Genomic DNA, 17,006 nt, shown 5'->3' on the forward strand with positions numbered 1-17,006 from the left:
CAAATCTCAATCTTGTGTTTTTTACAGCACAGACATGCGGATTACAGACTATAAGTACGTTAAAGTTAATAAAATCCGTGTTATGTGCTTTACCCCTCAGTAGCTCTACAGTGCAGTGAAGAAAACCTGTATTCCTCTTCTTTTTTTTTATTATCAGCAAGTAAAAAATATGCCAAGTGATAGTAAGCTTGTATTAGTTATGAAAGATAAATTAAAAAACCCAAAAAACTATTTTCTCCACCACACAATTCTAACCACTGTGCTATCAAAAGTTGTAAAACTGATCTCTCAGAATTATTTACTCTATGCTCTTGAGCCAAACTTTTTCAAATGTGTTCGACTTCCTTCAGCAGCTGTTTGATTTGTTCACTACCTTCTTTGTCAACAAAGCTTGGAGGGCACATCTTTCACCAGCTCCGGTGCCCTGTTTTAACGAAATATATACAGATCCACACCAAAATGAAACTAGCCCTTTGTTTTCCCCATATTTTACCTCTTCAGCTCAATAGTTGTAGCATTATGTTGTCTAACCGTTACACAGATGACAGTGAACACATCAGTGCCACGTTGTCTTTCCCCTTGCTGGAGGAACAAGTCCTTGTTCCCTCTGTGAGCCTCATAATAGCCTTTGTACTTCTTGTGCTTCATCAATAAATCCACACATTATCACTTTTATTGACCATATCTGAAAGGAAGTTATTCTGGTCAACGAAAATGTTGCATTTTTATTGCTTTTTTCCCTTTATCGTACTGCACACACTTGGCAGAAAAATTCAGATGAATCACTCAGACCTTGGATTATGTAAGCATTTAAAAAGATGTGCCTCTGTGTGTGCATACTTCTGATGTCTTTCATCTTATCAAAGCTTGTCAGCTGCTGTGCCATCCCTATCACTATCACCCGCACTGTCCTTCAGGCCGGGATGTTTTTGTGTGTACTCATCCCAGATATGTTGGGCCTGAGATGCTGCGTGAGTTTTACAAGACAGAGCACAAAGTGCACACTGATCCACTTACTGTCACTCAGTCCTGAGGAATGTGGTGATATAAAGACTCACTGATGGTAAACTTGCTTCCTGCCCTGCCCTTTGTGTTTGGATGAATTTGCCTGATGGCTTTACATATACAAGGTTTCTACCAATTAGCTGCTGTGAGTGAGGACGTTTGACTCTGTATATGTAATGTAATACATCTGCAACTAATTAACTTTTGGAGTCAAACCAATTGAAGATGGCTGCCACAGGTAACCAACTTCAGCCAACACAAAAAATATAGTACTCAGACAGTTTTACAAACACTGAGCTAGAATTTGCTGTGGTAGTAGCTGAGCGTCATTTCCAACACGCATTCCAAGCACTAACACTAACTATGGAGTGACATCATGCTTAATGTTATTTTTAAAGTTTTAAAGCAACTACAACTCCATTATCCCTCAACACAAGTTGGAACTAAAAGTAGCAGGCGATATGCATTCATTTTATTCACTTACTGCAGTTTTTTTCCCCTTCTAATTTACCTACAAGAAATATGCCTTATTCCCATATTCTTTAAAGGCATGACACTGTCTCCAGCCTTTTTCATTAGGAACATTTTGACAAATGAAGTGATGACTCAACATCTTGTGTTTTGGGAAATCAGTAAAACCCGCCATGTCTCATTGCTCATATTGCTTGTAACACCTGAGCATTTCCTATAAAGAGGTTTAAAAACACTGCTGCGGAAAAGGAAGGAGATACTCCAGTGATGCAATTCATTAACTGTTTGGAAATGTCAGATTTAACTTCATATACAGCACTGTAAGTTGTTTGTTATGTACTGTATATACATCAACCAGTGGACACTTTTAACCAAGATGATTTATGGTCTTTGAGCTCCAGAGTCCAGGACTTGTATACCAGTAGTAGTATATAAAACATTGTCCAAAGTTCTAAGAAACTAAAGTTTAGTTTGAAAGGAAGTGACTCACGGGGGTCAGTCGTTTTTAAAAGAGAGTAACATTAATGTTTAGCTAAACCCTCCATGAGTGCTGTATGGATTACAAATCGTGCAGCACAACTGCGTGGGCGTGTCAGTGGTGTGACGGTTGGTGGAGCAAAGAATGTATTCCAGCTCGAACTTTGGCATTCCCGGAACAGCTCCCGCAGCTCATTCCATACCAGGAGCCAAACGAGGTTACCTCCTCTCTCCTCCTGCACACAGGTTTATGAATCAAATGTGTGTAACTTACAATGACTGAGAAGAAGAAACCAATCTGATCTCTTACACACATGACACCTCTGAACAGCCCTCTGGGAAGAAGATTACATAATTTACGTGGGAATTTTTACTCCTGTGGCTCTACTTGGGTTTAAAATGGCTTTACTGTTCACATTATGCAGTAAAAAAAGAAGCATTAATGAAAAACATGTCCAGTTTAAAGTATCAAGGACTAAATATAACAAGAGAGACATGATTTTTGTGATTGCATTCTGCTGCCAAGCATTTAGAGACCTGAAAAAAGCTCTTTTTAATCTTAAAAAAAGCTTTTCTGCTTCAGTTGGCCACATAAACTTCAGACTGGACAACTGGGTCATTCAGTCATTTTTCTAATCCAAAAGCAAACCACTCATTTGCAAAGCAAAACATTATTGATGCTAAATGTGCTTTAGGAAAAACAAAATAAAACAAAACAAACAAACTCTGGGATGTGAATGAGGGAGGTGCATTAGCTCAAGATGATCTTTCCCTGGAAGCAGCATGTTCAGGGAAACTGCGAGCTCCAGACGTCGACGCCTTCTTCTCCCTCCGTCTGAGACCACCAGCGTAACTTCCCAAAGACGCAGTTACAGGCTGTCCTCCCACATGTTGGGCCTGATTCATCCTCACAGTCAGATTGTGAGGGTTCTGGAGTTTCTCAATAATTAAAAAAAAAAAGATATCAGGATTAGCTGCAGAGCTGAACCGATAGGAGAGACAAAAGAGTTTATAACATATGAGATGAATCCGACATAAAGATTATGTTTAGAGCTGCAGTCAGAGGTTCACATACACTCAACATGGGCATGAATGTTATTAAATTTTAGCTTTTATTCATTTATTGAAACCGATCTTTTTCCAGGGTGGAATGTTTACACAACATACAACTTTAATAATTTTTAAAGGCAAGAAATGGGTGCACAAGTTTGAATTTACACACAGGCTCAAACAGATGCATACACTCCCACTAATATTTAGTCAAATGTCCCAGAGAAAGCTGCACCTCAATCACGGGCTTTTTGTATCCATCAACATCCATCAGCTGATGCTGAAGTTCTGGCTGGATGTCTGACCACTCTTCTTGCCATAATTAGTTGGATGGGGCTGAAGGTTCGAGGATTTCTTTTTAGTGATCGTGACTGACTGCAATTAGTAGTTACTTCTTGCCAGCAAAAATAAATATATATATCTATATATATCTATATATAGATATAGATATATATATTTGAACAATGCTCATCAAATTGATGAACACTCAGAATAATAAAAGTCCTTGAAACTCAGTGACGATTTATAACTGAGAACTATAACTTTAAATAAGTTGGGGGAGTCTTTTGGAGCCATTTCCAAATAATTTCAGGTCCTAAGGTTGTTAAACAATTGTCCATAAGTACAAATTATTTTAAAGGTCTGGAAGAAGACTGAAACTGTCCCTCTCAGATTAAAGGAAATTGGTTAGGATGTTGAGGACCTCCAGGGCTCAAGGCTGCCATGAACTGGAAACAGCTGGAACACCAGTGTCTCTGTCCACAGAGGGGACAGTTTTACATCACCACGGACTGAGAGGACTGAGACAGACGCTCCTGCTGCTTCAAGCTCGACTGAAATCTGCAGCAGCTCACGTGGACGAGCGGAAAGTTTTACTGTCAGACGAGACAAAGATTGAGCTGTTTGACCACAATGACTAAACGTACGGTTAGAGGAGTCAAGGTAAGGCTTTCAAACCTAGGAACACTGAGCCAGCTGTCAAGCATGGTGGTGGTAGCATCATGATGTGGTACTAGTGAACTGCACGAAGATGATGAAAGAATGAAGAAGAAGGCCTGCCTCAAAATTCTTTCACTTCTCCTCAAATCAGCAGCTAGATGGTTAAAACAGTTGGGTGTTTCAACAGGACACACATCAGAACTGGTCTCTGATTGGATAAGTCAGGCCAACATTAAGCTTCTGGACTGGCCTTTCCAAAACCCCGACCTCAACCTTTCTGAGAATTTGTGGACTTTGCTTAAAAGTCGGGTCTGTGCCAGGAAACTCATGTCCACGATGAGCTGTATGTGTAGATCAGCTAAAAGCAAAAAAGCAACAACAACAACAAAAAAATCCATCCCACATTTACATTTTATTTGGTAAATTATTAATAGTAGCCTAATAGAGGAAGTGAATAAATAATAACATTTTCTTTTGCTTTAAGTAACATGCAGGCTATTTATACAAATTTGCTCTTGCTTACACTGAGTTATCTGATATTTGAAGTATGAACAGACACAAGCACACACACACACCTAAGAGGAAACAGGTTTGGGAGGAAGCGGTAGACTGATGGAGAGATGGTGCTGAGTTTAGCCCCGCCCCTCCCGTCTCTTCGACATCACACCACTGGTTAAGCTCCACCTCTCTGTCAGACACGTTAAAAACGTCGACATGCGACGCTGACCACTTGATGGTGTAGCCGGGGCTCGTGTCCGACCGTCAGGAGTGGAAACCCGTGGGAAACTCTCCTCCAACTAAAGCTAAGAGCTGCAGTCAGAAACAGGGAAAATCAGGGGAGGACATGATGATGATGACGATGAGACTGTCCACGTATTGGTGTCTCTGCATGCTGATTCACTGCTTGACTCAAACAGGTAAGTCATTTCTTTTAACCTCCTAAGTCTTGCTTTGCATGTATTTTTAATTTCTCTTTGCCATTTGGGCTGACTGGGACCTGATGTAAATCAAGGAGTGCTAAGCAAAATGTGATGTCCACATATGACGCCAGGTCCTAGGAGATTGAATAAAGTTCGTTTTTGTGCGGCAAATGTTGCCTAAATGCGTAGAATTTGCTGTAAGTTGCTCACACTTTAATTAATAAGCCTTCAGTTTTGAAGGTTTCGACTTTAAATGTTTAAATATTTAGTGAAATTTCTCGTTTTTTCCCCCCTCCCTCGTTAATTCAGTTAACAAAAACGGATAATCAAGTTATACCGGGTTGAAGGCTCAACCTGGTTTACGATTGAATGAAATACGCACAGCTCTCTGATTGGTCCGTTCGGCTGTATAGCGCAGAAAGCAGCCAATCAGGTTCGGAGTATGTTCAGGTGGGCGGGACCACAGCCAAACAGCCGGCTGTGGAGGCAGGAAGTGGGCTGCGGTGTTGGTAACCTTCAGCTCCACAAACTTATCAAAAACAACTAAAGGCGTCCTCGACTCTTCATCTTATAATCTTGCTGTTTTTTGAAGAATCCCTTCAGCGAGACAAATCACATTAACAGCACATGCTGCACCAAGAAGAACTGGGATAAATTAGGAAATGTGATGGCTAGCAAGTTAAAAAAAAATAATCATGTTTTCTTTGACTTTTCAAAACATGAACTACAATTTTTTTACAGAAAAAAAACTAAGTCCCAGAAAGGATACTACAAAATAATTTGAAAACGGTTAACATAAGTAAGACATTAAAGTGAAGAAGAAAAGTGGAAGAATATTTCTTTTCTGGGTTTCAGATGCTTAATATATTGAATCATATCTGCTGTTTCAGTCCATCAGGAGCAGTATTTGGTTTCTGGATCCAAAAGGCAAATGGCCAAAGTATGAGTCAAAGAAGCAAACCCATTTGTCCTTTAAACCAACTCTGTTCTGCAGACTCATCCTGACAGCTGCTCCTGTGAAATTCTACTAAAGCTTTTTCCTAAGGCAGGTTTTTCTTTTTCCAGTTAGCTGTGCTCATTTCCAGTCATCAAATTTGCCAGAGAGACACAGCTCTGGCTCTGATTTGTTTAAAACCGCGTCACTCCGTGTTTGCTTTAACTCTGAACCAAAGCACGGGTATGCTCTGTTGCAGCTGGGAGATTTTTTTTCCCCTTGCTTTAGAGACTAAACATCGCACTTTGTGACGCCTAACACAGAGTTACAATTTAACCAGTTAGTGATTTAAAAGGAGCGTTACGATTTAATCTCCTAATTAGAGGGCCTCACATTTCTTGAACGAATGCATATTGCCAACAGCATTTATGCCAGATTTTCTTATATTGAGAAGAGCCAAACCTGGTAAATGATGTCACATGTGATCTCATGCAGTAATGTGTTACTGCTTGGAGTGTATGTTGAGGATGACTCTCAGCTACTACCACATCAAACATTAGCTCAATATTTGTAAAATTGACTGAGTTAGAATGACTCTCTCTTTGCTAAGATAACTCAGCTGTGACAGCCATACTAATGATTACTCTCAGTGGTTTATGACAAATGGGTATGAAATAAAGAATAACTTGGCTGCATAAATATTGAATTGTTCTCCCCCCCACCCCTTCAATATTGAATAAAGCCCAGCTCAGTTAGTGAACCATTGTGTGCACGACGCCCTAGTTATTAATTAACTGCTGGTTTTGTGTTTGAGCGTGTTGTGCAGGTGGTCATTGTGTGCACATTACATTCGTAAGCCGTAAAAAAGACAGGAGGGCGTTGTGAGAGAACAAAGTGTCGTCACAAGGGAGGATTGTCGTCGCACCACAACTTGTCTGACCGCTGCTGGTTTCAGCTGCGAAACAAGTCTCAGCTGAAATTCTTCCGGAGCTGAATGGTAGCAGTGTCTTTTTTTTGTGTGGCACGTAAGTGACCTTCTATGGCAGCGGAGGAATGGTAGTTGTAAAGGTTTGTCAGATAGCATCTCTGAGATGCTTTCTGAATACAGAAGCAAATGAATCACCTCTAGCCAGCATCCCATTCAAATCTGTCAGATGAGCTGCACTCTGTGGCTTTTAATCTCAGCTCTCCATTGGTGTTTTTCCACTTTTCCAGCTGGAACATTGACTCAGAGTTCACCGGGTTTTCAACATGGAAGTAAGGCGCATGATGCCTCCTCATTCAAAGTGGAAAAAAGTAGGCAGTAGATTAGTTTGAAGGAATAACTGTGATCAAAATTTGCAGTTTTGACTTCAGTTTAGCCTGAACTCCATTTTTAGAACGGCTGTATGAAGGGTTGGCAGCAGGGATGACTGCCAGTGGGAAATGGAAACATTATTTTAGATTTTTCTATCCCAAGGGATGAAGTCAGGAGTTTAGAATCAGGAAGTGACCACATATGACCTATTTGTGGTCCTTCTCTTCATTGACCTAAAAAGGGAAAGTAACCAGGAAACATTTTGAGTTTGGTTAGAAAGTTATCATAGCTACCAGAGCACAGTTGGAAACCCCGTTACTACAACTTCCTGCCACGTGTGTGTGTGTGTGTTACTGGTTTCTATAAAAGGGTTAGTGTGCTGGAGGCACAGGAAGAGAGATTTTCTTGTAATCAAATGAAGACAATTTCATGTTCTTAGGAATAACAGTGGGTCAGATACAGAGCAGTCGACTTGTCCCTTCTGTTTTACTTTGCGCTGTAACAGAGGAGGAGGGCAGTAACGCTCAGTGGCAAACCCAGAGTTGAGAAAGCATCCTGTTTCAGCAGTTTTACAATCCTCTGAAACCCATCTGTCATCCGAATCCATCATGCCTGTCTCACGTTTTGAGCGTCATCACTCACAGGTGTTGTCACCTGACAACCGTCATTGTGTTTTGAGGCTCCGCCTTCGCCCTCGGGTCCCTGTGGAGATGTGTATTGTGAGGAAGCCACCCTGAGGCCAATCAGCAGCTGGTGGTGTGATTGTTCGACTCCTCCCATGCTATTGTCTTAAAGGGACAGTCTGACATGACCCTGTGCGGCCTCCGGGCCACAGCAGAGATGAGCAGCGCAGGAAGGGAAGGGACGGGGCGATGGCGTGAAGGCTTTAAGGGGTGTGAGTGGCCTCTGTTAGTTTCACCTGGTGGGGGTCACTGATCATTTTGGGATAAGACATCTGAGATTAAATGAACCACTTTCAATGTTACGGCCCTAAAAATTAGGAACTCCAAGCAGCTGTGATGCAATTATTCTGTTTCAACAGTTAAAATAATTTTACTATTGCTCCATATGTTGCTGCACAATGAGTCAGGCAGTATTTACTTCACCAGGAAATTCTCTCAGGGTTTGGCAATTAAAAGGTGTGGTTTTCCCACAACCTCTTATCCAAACCATCGATAATAATATGTATCATGTATGTCGTTTAGAGTCAACAATAACTCCATGAGGATGTTAGTTGTGTTGACACAAGCTCTTGACGATAAGGGAGTTGTAAATTAATGCTGATAACTTCCCCCGGAGTCTGCAGGTGTACATGTTCCTCATGTGGCATCTCTGTCATCCACAGATGCGGCCCTCACGTGCACCTCCACTCAGTTCAAGTGTGGAAACGGGAGGTGCATCACCCAAAGGTGGATCTGTGACGGAACTGACGACTGCGGCGACGGGAGCGATGAACTTCCTGGCGTCTGCGGTATGTTCGTTTATTTCACTGAGCGCCATTGCTTCTGTTGCAGCCCGGCACTTGAAAAAGTAGGTTTGAATAATTTGCAGGTGGAGAAGTTACATTTTAGAGACCTTAAACAACAGTAAAGCTGTGCAAGTGTATGTGATGAAGAGAATGATCAAAAAGTGACAAGTAGAATAAAGGATTAAGACACATTAAATAAAAAGACAATACTTTAAGGTACTCAATGCAAACTATGAAATGAAAAATAAAAAGTTTATCGTAAACTATATCAAAAGTGAAGTTTGAAAAAGTTTACTTCAGTAGTTTTCTGAATATGCAATTTTGAAATGAGGGTCTGCACTTAATGTAAACAAAATACTTGAATAAAACCACTGAAAACCACAAAGAAGCTTGAGTCGTGTGATTGACCTACATTAGGCTGGCCGTTAGTGTAGGTAAACCAATATGGTGGAATCGGACAAGCGTAGAATCTCACAGAAGACTTTTTGGTAAGAAAGACAGAGCTCAGCATTCAAACACACACACAGCATTTGCAAAACCTTTTCCAGACTGGTAAGTTTGCCGTTTCTTTTTAGTTTTCCTATCTTTTTATCTGCATACTTTGCTCAACAAATCTGACTGCGAGTGCGTACCATTACATCAGATTTGTCGGACTTCTTCGTCCCAAACGGCTCTTCCAAGGGCGTCGTCACTGTTGACCTATTTTCAGACACTTCGGCTGATTCAGTAGATAAACAAAAACGCCTGGTAGTTGGCATCCAGTCACACATTTGGCTTACAAATTTTTAACTTAAGGACACAATAAAGATCAATATGGGGAAAATATTGTGCAAATTTTGCTTCTTACTTTACGAATTCTTTTTAACCGAACTTCATGACTTTGCAACGAGTACCTTAAAGCTATAAGCAGTATTTTCAAAAAGCAATGGTTTTTTTTTTCTTTACAAAACTTCATTCACAAGTTGCATGTTTTTGTTAATTTATAAAATGACCCAGTAGTCCTGTGTTGTTTTCTCTACAGCGATCAAAACATGCTCGGAGTCACAGTTTAACTGTGGTGGTCCCACCAATGAGTGCATATCAAAGAGCTGGCACTGCGACGGCCAAGCTGACTGTAAGAATGGAGCTGATGAGAAAAACTGCAGTAAGTTTCACACCAGAGCAGGATTTGTTCACTGGATCGATAGCTAGAAACGCTTACAAACCACTGACCGGTCATCAAATTCATTTCTTTCCCTCCATTTTGCTTCAACGCAGCTGCGAAACAATGCACGGACGATCAGTTTCAGTGCGCCAACGGCCAGTGTGTGTCCAAGACTTTTGTCTGTGACAAAGAGAACGACTGCTCCGACGGCTCGGACGAGAAGTCCTGTCCCAAACCCACCTGCAGCCCCCAGTCCTTCCAGTGCAACAACCTGGTGTGTGTTCCTGCCACGTGGCTCTGCGATGGAGACGAGGACTGCGCCGACGGGTCCGACGAGTGGCCTAAGAGCTGCCAGGGGAAGCAGCCGAAGAAAAAGACATGTGGCGCCAATGACTTTGAGTGTGCGAATGGGAACTGTGTCCACGCCAGTTGGAGGTGTGATGGAGAAAAAGACTGCTCTGATCTATCAGATGAGCTCAACTGCAGTAAGTTGGCTTTAATTTAATCCTTAATAAATTCTCTGCAGCTTATTCAGTGCTAAATAACAAAGAAATCTGTTTCTTGCAGTCTTTGCAAAACATTATTTTGTTGCCAACAATGCAGCTTATTTCTTGTGCTGCTTCTCCTGTTTTTCTTGATTTTTATCCCATTTTCTTATCTATTATTTTGTCCTTTTTTTCTAGACCAAACTACTTGCCGTCATAATCAGTTCCAGTGTAACAACGGTACCTGTATCAGTGACAGCCTGAAGTGTAACTCGGAGCGTGACTGCATAGATGGCAGTGATGAGATCGGCTGCAGCACAGGTGACTTTCCTAATCTGCCCACATGACTGGGTTCATAAGCAAATATTGTTTATGTTGAAGCTCATGGCAAGTCCCAAAGTCTTCCCTCAGCAGTGTTACAGTCCAGTCCATAATTCCCAGCTCTCTTTTTCCCCAGAAGATGCATGCAAAGACCCAACTAAGTTCAGGTGTGGCAGTGGGGAATGCATCAGCATGGACAAAGTGTGCGACAAGGAGAGAGACTGCAGTGACGGCTCTGATGAGCCTAACAGTGTGTGTGGTAAGTGAAGCGTTTAAACATTTTGTGTGCCCATCAGAGAACCCAATTAACCCCAATCCTGCAATAAGCCACCTTTAACGTTCTTTGTTCCCACAGGAAAAAACGAATGTTTAACAGCAAACGGTGGCTGCTCCCATCAATGCAACGACCTGAAGATTGGCTGCAACTGCTCCTGCCCTGCTGGATACCGCCTGAAGACTGACAATAAAACATGTGAAGGTAAAATATCATTTTTAAAGTCTGGTGTGTTTGATGTAGGGACATCTAGTGAGACAAATATGGAACTGCAGCCGACTAAATGCCCCTCAGCTGTGACAGATAGAAAAATCTAGGCTCATTGTTTGAACCTGTGTCCATCCATGTGCAGACATTAATGAATGTGAGGATCCTGACATCTGCAGTCAGAGCTGCATCAACCTGCCTGGCAACTACAAGTGCGACTGTAATGAGGGCTACAAGATCGACCCCGTGAGCAAGACGTGCAAAGCAGAGTCGGGTAACAAATGATTTAAAAAAAATTTAAATTCTGGCTCACCTTTCTCCTAAAATACGACTTGCACATCACACGGCCTCCTAATAGTCCCGTATGAACACCAGAACCTCCCGTCTTGTCTCCTGCAGGGGGGGTGCCCACGCTGTTCTTCACGAACAAGCACGAGGTGAGGAGGATCAAGGTGGACCACAGCGAGTACGTCAAACTGATCTCTCAGCTGAAAAATGCAGTGGCTCTGGACATAGACATGCCGAACAAGAAGATCTTCTGGTCTGACCTGTCACTGAAGAAAATCTTCAGGTTGGAGTCGAAAACGTCATTCGTTTAGCTCAAACACTTCATGAAAACTTTAAAACTTCATCAAGCAAACATTTCCCCCTCTGTAAATTTGAAACTGGGATGTGGACGAGATGAAGCTCTGAAAATGTTCCCCCTGTTGTCCCCTTCCCCACAGCTCCAGCATAGACGAGGCCGGCGACGCCTCTCAACACAGCGTTGTGATTGGCAGCGGGATTGAGGCCCCGGAAGGTATTGCAGTGGATTGGATCCACGGCAACATCTACTGGACTGACAGCATTTTGAAGACCATCTCCGTGGCAACCACAGATGGCAGTAAGAGGAGGACTCTCGTTAAAGAGAACCTCGGGAAGCCGAGAGCCATCACAGTCGACCCAGTAAATAAGTAAGCACGATTCCCTCTACATATCTCACAATTCAGCTTGAGATGAATCTACAGTCCTAATTAACTCTGCTTCGTCCTCTTTTAGCTTCATGTACTGGACAGACTGGGGGGGGGAGTCTAAAATCGAGAAAAGCGGGCTAAACGGAGCCGGTCGCACTGTCTTAGTAAAAGACAACATTGAATGGCCCAATGGCATTACTCTTGGTAAACAGAGCTCCATGTTTTTGTTCCTGTTTTTAATGGAAACCAATAATTTCCATTAAAGCGTGTCATGAGTCGTAATAACCGGAGCTGCGTCGTTCTCTCTCTGGGCAGATATGGTCAACCAGCGTCTGTACTGGACAGACTCCAAGCTGCACACGATCTCCAGCATCGACGTGAACGGAGGGACTCGACACGGTGTCATTTCCGGTGTGGAGAACCTCTACCGACCCTTCTCGCTGGCTGTCTTCGAGGTCAGTAAAGGCATCACTGATGAACAAGATGCTGGGACTCTTTCAAATCCAGACCAGTTGTGTTAATTCTGTTGAGCTTCTTTAAGAACGGACAGAACAAGTCAAGTGATGCCATGGTGTTGAAACGCATCCCCTATTTTAACAGGAGAAAGTTTTCTGGACTGATACCAGCAGCAGCGCCATTTTTAGTGCCAACCGCCTGACTGGAAAGGACATCACTCAGTTGGTCTCTGACCTGGGACAGCCAGAGGACATGGTGCTTTACCACAGCTTCAAGCAGCCACTCGGTAAGAAGACTTGTTTATTATTTAGGAACTCGTGTAAAAAAAAAAACAACCTAATGATCGTGACCTTTTTAAGCCTTCTCCTTTCGTTCTGTTTGTAGGTGTAAACTGGTGCATTCAGGGCAACATCATGAATGGAGGTTGTGAGTTTCTGTGCCTCCCTGCTCCTCTGACCGAAGAGAGCGCTGTTAAATACACCTGCGCCTGTCCTGACAACAAGACGCTGGATACCGATAAGAAGAAGTGTGTGAAAGGTACACGTCCACTCCAGTTATTTAAAAGATGGATAAATAAAGACTCAACAGTTATTGAGAGTAACCTCTACTGTCATTTTTTTTCCCTAGATGGCTCAGCTACACCCCAAGTTCCCACCAAACAGCCTTCCACAACAACCACAACTACTACCACCACTGTAACGTCCAAAAGGCCCACAGCTGGCTCGACTAACCAGTCCACACAGAAACCTGCTGACCCTCAAGGTAAATGAGAAGCAGTTCTTCATATATAAGCAGCAAATAGTTAAGAATAAGCCACTAAAAACTTGCAACAAAAGAAGTCTTAAAATGATAGCAATTAACACATTACCTGTTGTAGATGGCTCTATGAACGAGCTCAGTTTGGAGAAATGGAGTTTAGTGCTGACTGGAGTGATGAGCTAATGGCTAGTCTGAGCGGACGAGTCCCAGAAATACCGTTTCATAAACCTTTTTAGAGTTTTGCATTAAGCTGTTATTCCAGCAGAAATATTATGACACGTCGGCAGGAAGTGCCCCAGGCGGCACAGGAAGTGCTACAGCTAGCTCTTGCTGCTTTTTGCACTTGCAAATAATCAGAGATGTGTATGTAGATCACAGTGTGATGTGAAAATGTCGACAATGTAAAAGTTTTCACATGAAGCGCTACAATATTTTCCTGATTGAAGTTGTTTCAAGGTGGCCGAAAACCATATTTTTGTTCTCAGCTGTGTCCAGACTAGCCGTTAGCTCATCAGTCTGGTCAGAAATAAACTCTGCTTCTCCAAACTGGGGTTCTTTAAAGAGCTATCTGCAACAAGCAAGGTCTAAATAATCTGAACTATGGCTTTAATAATAAAAATCTGGAGAAAACATTATTTCCCATTGCACCCATATGTGGAAATAAAGTGTAGATTTAGTGTTTTTGACTGCATAAGTACAAAACTTCATCTTTATTTAGCTTAAAGAAAATATATTTGCTAAGTAGTGCCACTGTATAATTTTCCCTGGTGTAATAAATTACTTTGACAAAAGAAAATAAACTTGTACAGTAAATATGACACTAATAAATACATGTAATTGCTGGTATTTTTATTAAATGGGCTGAATAAAGAAAGTATTGTGTTGTTGGTATGTGTAGGTAGAATCCAGCCCGTGATGCCTGAGGAAGCCCCTTCATCCCACCCTGCCACTCTCTACATTGTGTTGCCCATCGGTAGGTTCTTCCTTTCAGCCGTTCATCTGTGACGCTGCTCTCTCACTCAGAACAATAAAAAAAAAAGATGTCTTTATGATTTCCTGTCATTTTCACTGCTTCCCCTGATATCAACATAACGGCCTCCTGCTTCTCTGTTGCTCTGCAGCGGTTATAGTCATGGTGGCGTTTGGAGCGGTGTTGCTATGGAGACAGTGGCGCGTGAAGAACACCAACACCATCCACTTCGACAACCCGGTGTACCAGAAAACCACCGAGGACGAGCTGCACATCTACAGGAACGGCTCGGACGGCTACGTTTACCCTGAGGTAGCTTCACGTCGCCCTCTGAGAGCTCGTCCTCTTTCACCCCGCATGGTTTCTTTTCCAGCTCCGCTCAGTAAAAATGTCCCTTTTTCTTGCAGAGGCAAATGGTGAGCATGGACGACTTGGATATAGCATAACCTGAAGATGAAGAAACTTTTTTTTTTTTCTCTCTGTCTCTCTCTCTCTCTCTGGGGAAAAACAATCTGCTGCTCAACAACCCCTCCTTTTTTTTTCCCCAGTGACCTCATTTTGTGGTTTATGCTTCCGACCTCAGCACTGTGCCGTCCAAGCTTGCAGAAAGAAACTTTTTTTTTTGTTTTTGTTTTTTGAAACTTCAGCGAAAATGAGGCATCGCAGGACCACATAATCGTTTCAGAACAGAAGACCTGATGCATGGTTTCAGAGGATGATGCTCTCAGTTCAGGAGCTTTGACTCTTTTGACGCTTTTCGAAAACAGCCTACTTAAACGTCTTTGCTAACATGCCCAGCCATGCTGCAGCTACCTGACACATATAACATCCAGACCTGCAACGTTTTCATGTGTGCCTTACAGTAAAAGCCTTACTATTCATCCCCAAATCCTGGGCAGCGACAGCTTTTATAGCTTCATACTGTGGCCTTTACTCCGTCAGGAAACAGGGTGGTGCATGTTAAAAAGGCATTAATTCCCATAATATTTATTGCTAACACTTGACAAGTTTTGTCCAAATACGGTATGAGTGTATGGAGCCACGGGTGGCTTTCATTCATGAAGAAGCTGCTGAGTTTTATTTTGGTAACCAAAAATGAAGAAAATGTTCTATTTTGACAGATGACGATTGTTTCGAGACTGTAGTTGATTCCTGTTCGCTGTAAATAGTCACACTGTAAATACTTTTGTATAAAGTAGTCTTTATTTTGCCTTTTTTATTTGTTACATTTGTAAATATAATCAAGAAGTCTGTAAATATTTGACAATTTCTTTTATTTATTGATGGAAGGTTCTTGTTTTTTGTGAGCTGGCTGTGGGCAGAGTGCCTGACGAGTCAGCCTCACCCTCACGTCGTGCAGCTATTGTTTCACTGAAGTCAATCAAACTTTCTGAATCCTTTCCCCCGTACGAGTTCCTGCTGCAGGGGTCGTGCTGTTCGTGGCGTCTCGGCGAGAATGAAGAGACCCTCTGCTCTCCGCCCCGCACTGTTTGTTGTCCTATTATTTATTTTTGCCCCCTTCGTTCCGCCTCTGTTTTCTTTTTTTTTTTTGTCGTCGGATTAGGACACATGTTGTGTTGTGCTTGTTGGGTCTATGCGCAGCTCAGTTCTGTTTGAGCGGGTCACTTTTAAAAATAAAAAGGGTTTAAATATTAACCTACCTGACTCCTGACTGGATGTGAGTGTTGTTGCTGTATAAGGAGCGAGAGCAGCTCCGGGTATTTATGACCGGACTGTTTTGTGTCTGCTTCCTGGAAATGTATAATTGTTTCGATGATGGTTGCTGCGTGGAACCTGCTGTGTTTTATTCTTTGAAACGGACACAAACACGACATCCTTCACTGAAACATCAAGTTATTTTAAGGTTCAACAAGCAGATGTCTATAAAACCTGCTGATAGAGCCTGGAAACAGAACCATCACTCTCCGTTTATAGCACAATAAAAGCAGTAAAATGTGTGCTGTAAAAGCAGAGTGCTTTAATTAATCTCTTTCAAAAGTCCCGTCCTTTCTCTTTTTTTTTTTTTTTTTCAAAAAGCAGATATGTTAACACACAATGGAAATTTTTTTTTCCCCCTTTCTCCAACATAAACAAGTGTCATTTCAACAACGAAGGTTTCAGTTTCTGGTTTCGTTCTGAAGAAAAGACACGTTGTGTTTGGTGTGTTTCACTTTGATCTACATTCATTCTCCCATTTCTAAAAGGTTCGAAGCAATTCTTCCTTTACGAGGGGAAAAATAATGATTATTAAACCCATTATTGGGGGATTGTGTTGCTAAATTATGATTAAAACTAAATTTCATTTTAGTCAACATTACCATTGTTCTGGATTCTTTGATTTCAACATTTTGAAACAGTTTAGTTTAAATAACTCACTAATTTACTGGTTTAAAAATAACTCACTCATGCCCATAATATGATAACAAAGATAAAATATAAATTTACACCAAAGAGAAGTCATAAAACATTTAGGGCATAAAAAGGCAGCTTGCTGGAATTATTTAGAAACGTCCCGAGCTGCTTTTAAAAGCCGACGAACAGAGGACATCTTCTCATTAAGCTCCTACAACGCCTGCATAATTCATGTCTAATGATGGTTTGCCTCGTAAAATAAGACTACAGCCGTTGTCTCTCTGCCACAGAGCAGAGTGAGAGCAGCATCACTTTATAGACTGAGCCTTCTTTACAGGAGAAGGAGACAATACTGAGTTTACTGAGTTTAAAGAGGAAAAATCACTGACATGGTGTCAAACTGAAGAGCTAATCCATAATCATTTTGGACATTTGAGGTGGGGTTCTGTGGAAAGATTATGAACAATTAATATCTTACCTGCTGTAGAGAAACAAAATTTAATGCTGGTGTGAAAACAGCCAAA

General features: G+C 41.9%; 1 protein-coding gene across 2 annotated transcripts; it reads left to right on the forward strand.

Moving 5' to 3' along the window:
* Positions 1 to 4,646: 4,646 nt before the first annotated feature.
* Positions 4,647 to 15,795, forward strand: ldlrb (low density lipoprotein receptor b). Of its 2 annotated transcripts, none has more exons than XM_017430499.3 (18): positions 4,647 to 4,859; positions 8,439 to 8,564; positions 9,583 to 9,705; positions 9,819 to 10,190; positions 10,389 to 10,511; positions 10,648 to 10,770; positions 10,867 to 10,989; positions 11,138 to 11,266; positions 11,392 to 11,563; positions 11,718 to 11,945; positions 12,031 to 12,149; positions 12,261 to 12,400; positions 12,546 to 12,687; positions 12,786 to 12,938; positions 13,029 to 13,163; positions 14,059 to 14,133; positions 14,282 to 14,442; positions 14,538 to 15,795. In XM_017430499.3, exons 1-18 carry the CDS (start codon positions 4,787 to 4,789, stop codon positions 14,574 to 14,576), a joined length of 2,556 nt encoding a protein of 851 aa, XP_017285988.1. In that variant the 5' UTR covers positions 4,647 to 4,786; the 3' UTR covers positions 14,577 to 15,795. The 2 variants fall into 2 exon arrangements, with proteins under 2 accessions (XP_017285988.1, XP_017285989.1); XM_017430500.3 differs by having other exon boundaries at positions 10,651 to 10,770.
* Positions 15,796 to 17,006: the final 1,211 nt, after the last annotated feature.

The sequence above is a fragment of the Kryptolebias marmoratus genome, linkage group LG3, assembly GCF_001649575.2.
Source record: "Kryptolebias marmoratus isolate JLee-2015 linkage group LG3, ASM164957v2, whole genome shotgun sequence".
In the NCBI taxonomy this organism is placed as follows: Eukaryota; Metazoa; Chordata; class Actinopteri; order Cyprinodontiformes; family Rivulidae; genus Kryptolebias; species Kryptolebias marmoratus.

What these genes read in the sequence shown, in the direction of transcription:
- ldlrb (XM_017430499.3), top strand. Translation starts at nt 4,787, where the DNA reads ATGATGATGATGACGATGAGACTGTCCACGTATTGGTGTCTCTGCATG. An exon ending in TGAACTTCCTGGCGTCTGCG is followed by an intron (nt 8,565 to 9,582) that starts GTATGTTCGTTT and finishes TTTTCTCTACAG; the next exon opens with CGATCAAAACATGCTCGGAG. An exon ending in ACGGCTACGTTTACCCTGAG is followed by an intron (nt 14,443 to 14,537) that starts GTAGCTTCACGT and finishes TTTTTCTTGCAG; the next exon opens with AGGCAAATGGTGAGCATGGA.